Raw genomic sequence first — 6,612 nt, forward strand, 5'->3', positions numbered from 1 at the left:
GACTCGTAGCCCAGAGGCTTCTGGTGAAATGGCTTGCTACAGGCACTGCCCAGTTCTCCTCCCTGACCACTGAATGTGGGATGCCTTCACTGGGCAGGGAGACTCTTTATATCGTGGTTGATGCTGTTGCCAGAGAGTGAGCTCTGTGTGTCTTGTGGTGGTATCTTCCCACCTGGTGTAGGAAGCAAGATGTTTCAGTTCTGGGTCGAAAGAGAATGGTTTGGCTTAATCACTGGTGAGATGCTGTGGCTTAGACATAGTGACTTCTGCTTCTGTGTGTGGGAATTAGGTCTGTATCCATGCTCTGGCTCTCCTGGGAGGGCCTCATCTCTGTACAGAACCCTTAGGGCAGGTCCCAAGAGGGCTTGTGCGGTGACTGGGTCTGTACTCATACATGTTTGCCGTTGTGTGAGCCCTTGTGCCAGGAAGTAGAACTTCCATGGGTGGGCATGTTCTAATCCCTTATGATAGCCTCTGAGAGCAGTCCTCCTGGGTGCTCTCTTGGGTACTTCTCCCAACTTTTTCCTCCTTGTACCTTTCTTCCTCCCTGGCTTCAAACTAAGGCAGCATGTCCTTAATGATGGTCGAATGTCTGCTCCACACAGGGACACCGTGGACCCTGATCAGTTCAAGAGGGAGGAAGATTTTTACTACACAGAGATGCAGATGAAGGAAGAATCTGCTCTGGCTGTGGCTGCCCCCTCTGCCCCTGGGACACCCAACAGCGAGCCAGCCCCCACCTCCCGTGTGACCAGCCCGTCCCTTGCTGCTCTTTCATTGCCTCCACCCAAAGTCCAGTCCTCTGGCCCAGAACACCCTGGCCTGGAGTCTCCCCTGCCTTCAGTTGCACTCAGCAAGTCAGCTCCTGGCTCCTTCTGGCACATTCAGGCTGACCACGCATACCAGGTTTGGAACAGGCACATGTGGGGGCTTAGCCTGGGATCTCGGTGGTCACTGGCTGCCAGACAACAGGCTTCTGAGCACCTTGATTGAGACTGAGCCTTTTGGCTGAGTTGCTAATCTTACTTCCACAGAGAAGGAAAAGGAAAGGCTGGGATGTAGGCCAGTTGGTAGAGTTGCTCACTGAGCATGCACATGACCCTGGGTTGATCCTGAGCATAAACCCAGGGCAGAGGCACACACCTTCGATCCCAGTCAGGGTGGAGACAGGAGGAATAGGAATTCAGGGTCACCCTCGCCCACATGGGGAGTTTAGAGCCAGCTTGGGCTACATGTAAACCCCATCTCATAAACAGTAACAACAAATGCTGTGACACTCAGGGCCGATAAGAAGTCTAGCCATGTGTCAGGATGTGAACTGAGAGTTGTCACTTCCAAGACTGGCTAGAAGAATTAACAGGATCATGTAGGGCTTCCCAGGCAGCGCCTAAGCTCCAAGGAGCATGTTACATTGAATGGTGCTGCTCTGAGCACCTACTAGGTGCTCAGTTAGACTAGGACATGGCCCCTATTCTCATAAAGTGCATGGTAGAGCTGGGGTTAGCAATGAGGATTAGGCTAGGACTAATTATAAATTGTCAAAGTACCATTTCCTAGGGACATGGTAAGACACGACATAGGCCCAAGGGAGACAACTCCATTATTCTCCTGGGCCTGGGAAAGTTGCCATGTTGAGGTGGGCAGTGTCATTTAGAATGACCTTCACCCTACAAGCTAGGTTCACATTCCAGTATTCTGGTTTAAAACCTTTTCTGTGTTTATAGTTTGACTGGAGCAGGCTTGATCAGTCCGCAAGTTCTAAGTAAAAAGTAGTGCTTCCAACCAGGCATGCTTGCGCATGCCTGCATGTTGGCACCTGGGAGGTCAAGGTCAGCTTGGGCCACATAGTAAGGGCTAAAACAAACAAACAAAAACAAAACAGCTCCAAAACAGTGGGACTTTCAGTGAGAAAAACTACAAAAGAAGCAGGTTCTCTCTTCATTAGAACGAATGGCTACTTAGTTTGTTTCTGGCTGAAGTTCAGCCTTAGCTGACCCTGTAGTGTCTGGGCATTGTGGTTAGAGATAGACTGAAGCCAGACATCCCTGCCTGTATCCCTACTCCTGAGAAGGTGCCTGGTGTTCTCTGTCCTTTTCTGGAAACAGTCCTAAGACTCAGAAGGCTTTGCTCTTTGTGCCTGAAGCATGTTCTCCGTAGGTGACCCAGCCACTGAATAACACCCCGTAAGGATAAGTCATGAGGCTGGCACATAAGCAGCCCTGAGTAGGAGTGCATCCTTTCAGGAAGGAGGAGGCTGTGTTGATGATGGGTTAGATGGCTTTGAGGCTGCTCATGGGAAAACCTGTCCAGCTGTCCTGGTGTTTTCCAGGCTCTTGACTAGGCACAGATACGCCCTCTGTTGCAAATGAAAAGTTACTGGGAGCCGAGGCAGATGCTTCCTTCGTTGGAGCGCAGGCTGACACACTCTTGTCTTTGCAGGCTCTGCCATCCTTCCAGATCCCTGTCTCTCCCCACATCTACACCAGCATCAGCTGGGCTGCTGCCCCTACCACCACCTCCCCACTCTCTCCGGTGAGTGTGTACTCCAGTACCCCCAAAGCTCTTGCGTACATCCCCAGGGCTGGGGGGCTGTGTCATTGGTACACAGCACTGGCTGGTGTCGCCTGTATCTATCCCCATACTTCATAAAGATCACCGTGTGTACTCCTCTGTCTGGCTACAGCTCCTCTCAGCAGCTACAAGGATACCTCGGGGTGGGGTGGGGTTGGGGTTGGAGTCAGGGTGGAGCGGTTTTCTTCCTTAGAAATGTGCTGGGCAAGGCTAGAGTCAGTCCCTTGCTCTGTGAGTGTCTGTGAGTGCTTGTTAGAGTTCCAGTGCCTAGATGAAAGGAAAGGAGAGAATGTGGGGATGACAGAAGGGAGAGCAGGAGGAACATCATAGGAGGAGCATTTGGAGGCTGTGTGGGCTGGACCAGAAATCTCAGGCCACCATGAACTTGGACCCTTGACTCTGAACTGACATAACCTGGAAGTCATTAGAACCACATATGGGTGGCTCTAGTTTCAAATGTCTGCCATGAAGAAGTATCACACCTAGCTGATGGAAGATGTCACTAAGGCAATACAGTGCCTCCATTTGCCCCTTGTATGGTAACTCCATCTAAGTCCCCTAAAGCCTTAAGGGTGGCTCCTGTCTCTGGCCCTGACCTGACCCCGTCTATTGAGAATGTCCTTTTAGGGGAGAATCCATGATCCCCTGCTCTGGGGCTCAGAGAGGCATGCATAGCAGAGCCCAGGGAGTTGCCTCGCAGTTCTGAGGCAGGGTCTCATGCTCACAGCTGTTCTTATAACCCTCACACCCAGGTCCGGAGCAGGTCACTCAGCTTCAGTGAGCCCCAGCAGCCGCCACCCACAGTGAAGTCTCACCTGATTGTCACCTCCCCACCCCGGGCTCAGAGCAGCTCCAGGTGAGCCATCTCATCCTTAGCCTTGGGGTTTCTGTCCTGTATCATCACTGGTGATGTAGACTTTGGATCCCCAGGGTTAGTCCCCAGATGGAGGCCACACTGGTGGAGCTGCCTTCTCTTCCTCGAGTCTCTGGCTGTGGGTGCCACTGACTTCTGCCAGAAGCCACCCCTCCCAGCTCCTGTTTGTTTGCCTGCTCATGCTTGGCTGTTATCTGGGTCTAACCTCCATTGCATGATGCCATCCTCATTTCATTCCTTGCCAGGAAAGCCCGTGGAGAAGCCAAGAAGTGCCGTAAGGTGTACGGCATAGAGCATCGGGATCAGTGGTGCACAGCCTGCCGGTGGAAGAAGGCCTGCCAGCGCTTCCTGGACTGAGCCTGCCTCCCCCAGCCCCGCTCCTCACCCTGCCTGGCAACCAGGAGGCCTCCAGGCCTGCAGCCATCAGCAGAACACAGAGATGTGGAGTGGATGTGGGTAGCTGGGGCTAAGATTTAACACTTAAAAAACACTTTCTTCCCCTTGTGGGAGTGTTTTATTTTTTAAAAAAAAGAAAATATTTTTCCCCCTAAAATAGGAGAGAGCCAAAATTGACCAAGGGTATTCTGCAGCGAACCAGAGACCAAAGAATTACCCCCCTCCCGCCCTCTTGGGGACTAGTTTGTACGCATCAAAAGTAGGACAGGATGCCCACTTTTGCCCATTTTTGTGCTGAGCTGGTGCATCCATTGCTCCTTTAGCTATTTCAGAATGGACTGTGAGTAAAATTAATTTCCTTTTCTTAGAAAACAAGGAAGACCTTTTTGGCAGGTGGATGACCCGGTGGGCAGTAGCGGGACTCTGGGAAGGGCAGGTGGCTGTACTTGATGAGATGCAGTGTCACTTCTGTTGGAGCAGCTTCTGGGGCTGGAAGAGGGACAGACACCCTTTTACCGTGGCAACCTTTGGATCTGGGTCTCTTTAGATGTTGGGTTGCATGCCAGTAAACTTTATGTGGCTTCTTCTCAAAGCCCGTCCCCAAAAATCCTGAGCCAAAAGGCTAATATGAATTCAGTTTGAGAACATGGCCTTGAAACACTACCCTGAGCATCCTTCCAGCTCTGAGAGGAAGTGTGGAGGGTCTCCACAGAAACTTTGCTCCCAGAGTAAAGTCCTCCCTGAGGCCTCTTCCCTCCAGAGTGTCACAGGCTCTAGAGTGTCTGGTCTTCTTGTCTGATGTGGAAGTCTTTGAAGATGAAACCTTTCCCTAGAGGGTCTCTGGTAGATCCTAGCAGACTTGGCCTCTGTGGACTTGGAAGGACCTAGCTGTCCTGGACTGAAGTTCCAGGTGTCACAGGGTCAGGGCGTATCACCAGACCACCTCTCCAGGGACTGAGCAGCAGTATTGACTCATTAGTTATCACAGAGATCATCCTCCTGACCACAGAGGCTCCACTGGAGGCATTACAGGGAAACACATGTCTACTTTTCAGTCTGAGACACACTAAGTTCTGTTAGAAAACCTGAGAACCTAAGAGATTGTGTGTGTGAGGTGAAGGGTGTAATGGTAACCCGGACTGCTGATGGAGGGGACACTAGTGTCTTTGGTAGGGGGATATTTTTATAACAAACCAGGCCAGCCAGAGGCGACCCTGGGCTCTCCTGCCTCTTCAACCTCACAGATAATTAAGAGCTGGCAGCAGAAGTTTCTTTTCTCTCCTACTTCCCATGATGCTCAGCTTCCAATCTTACTGGAGAGGGGAGGGGGAATATGGGGAGACACAGAGAGAAAGAGTTTCTGGACATGTAGAGACCCTACCAGGAAGCTCTCCTTTCCCCTTCTTATCCCAGTGTGGACTAAGCCTCCACTTCAGCAGAGACCTCCTAATCCCAGCCTTGGTTTGGAGCTTGCAGATGTAACTGACTATAATGATTTTCTCCGTTTGAAGCAGGCTTCCTATGCCATTGGCTTGCCAGGCAGAAAACTAAGAGAGAGAGAGAGAGAGAGAGAGAGAGAGAGAAAGGAATTGGTGGGATGGTTTAAAAACTGAGGGAGTTTTAATTTTGTTCAGTTCTTTATTCCATTTCTGTGCGGCCTTCCAAGTCTGCATTTGTTCCCTCTCTTTTCTGGCGGTGGCGACCCCCTGACCACTGTTGTGCACCCCCCCCCCCATCTTGATGCTTTTGTGTTGATTCCTGACACATGGTCTGGCTTTGGGTTTGAAGGGCAAGGGTGGCTTGTGAGCACATCCAGCCGTCAGACCCGCTTCTGTCATCTCTGTATCTCCCTGCTTCCCAGCCCCATGGGTTTGGAGTCTGACTGGGTGAAGGTGCCACAGGTGTGCTTTTGAAACCAACAGCACCTAGCTTGCAAACAGTTATCTTGGAAACTGTCTAGCCATGTTTCCATTATTCAGAGGGCTCTCAGAGTTACTTTCAGATGTAGTACCATGTTGGGAGCACCCTCAAGTGAGCGTGGACCATTCTCAACTCCATGGTGCGAGTCTGGGGGTACCGTATGTGGCCAGCCGAAGTCTCAGGTACAAAGCCAAACGACTCTCTGGTAACTTAGGTTTGGATCAATGATAAGGCTTTTAACCTGGCCCTGAGAGCACTGTTGCTACTTCAGACAGTGCTTTGAGTAATGGCTGCCTTGTCACAGTGACTGTATAGCGTGACGCCTTAGAGGGCCCTGTGAAATGAGATATGGAAACTGATTTGGTGGAAGAAATCTGTTATGTTACTTTTTGGTCACCCCAGGTTCTGACTTTACCAGGGGCAAAAAAAGAAAAAAAAAAGAAGAAAAAATTTAAAAAAGATTAAAGCAAAACAAGAAGGGAGAAGAATCCCATCTGTGAATTTGTCTTCTTGGCGCTTCTTCCCCTCCCCCACCCCAGCCCCGCTGTCTTCCAAGTATTATTTTTACTGTTAAGATTTTTTTTAAATGTGAAATGAAATGTAATGTTTTTACAGCAATGATATGAAATATATTTTATAAGGAATAAAATGGTACATTGTCTGACTTAGTGTGTGCCTGTACTGAGTTCTTAACTGTCCCTACAATTAGTTGCAAATGATATCATGTGACACCGTAGGCAAGGGGACTCATTTGCTCATACTTCCAGTAGGTTGGTGGGGGATGTAGCTCAGTAGAGGAACACAGGTGTGGCTCTAGGCTCAACGTCCTGAAACAAATGCACGTAGGTAGT

At 50.3% G+C, this 6,612-nt stretch overlaps 1 protein-coding gene across 3 annotated transcripts in view; it reads left to right on the forward strand.

The window, feature by feature from the left end:
• Znf395 (zinc finger protein 395) overlaps positions 1 to 6,239 on the forward strand; it is a 40,981-nt gene extending 34,742 nt beyond the window's left edge. For 2 of the 3 annotated variants that reach the window (XM_027390314.2, XM_027390315.2), the window contains exons 7-10: positions 606 to 906; positions 2,440 to 2,532; positions 3,324 to 3,427; positions 3,691 to 3,802. In XM_027390314.2, the coding sequence (XP_027246115.1) occupies positions 606 to 906; positions 2,440 to 2,532; positions 3,324 to 3,427; positions 3,691 to 3,802 (610 nt within the window). Of the gene's footprint in view, positions 1 to 605; positions 907 to 2,439; positions 2,533 to 3,323; positions 3,428 to 3,690 lie in introns of all 3 variants that reach the window. The other variant, XM_027390312.2, reaches the window with a different exon arrangement.
• The last annotated feature ends 373 nt before the right edge of the window (positions 6,240 to 6,612 follow it).

The sequence above is a fragment of the Cricetulus griseus genome (assembly GCF_003668045.3).
Source record: "Cricetulus griseus strain 17A/GY chromosome 1 unlocalized genomic scaffold, alternate assembly CriGri-PICRH-1.0 chr1_1, whole genome shotgun sequence".
NCBI classification, from domain to species: Eukaryota; Metazoa; Chordata; class Mammalia; order Rodentia; family Cricetidae; genus Cricetulus; species Cricetulus griseus.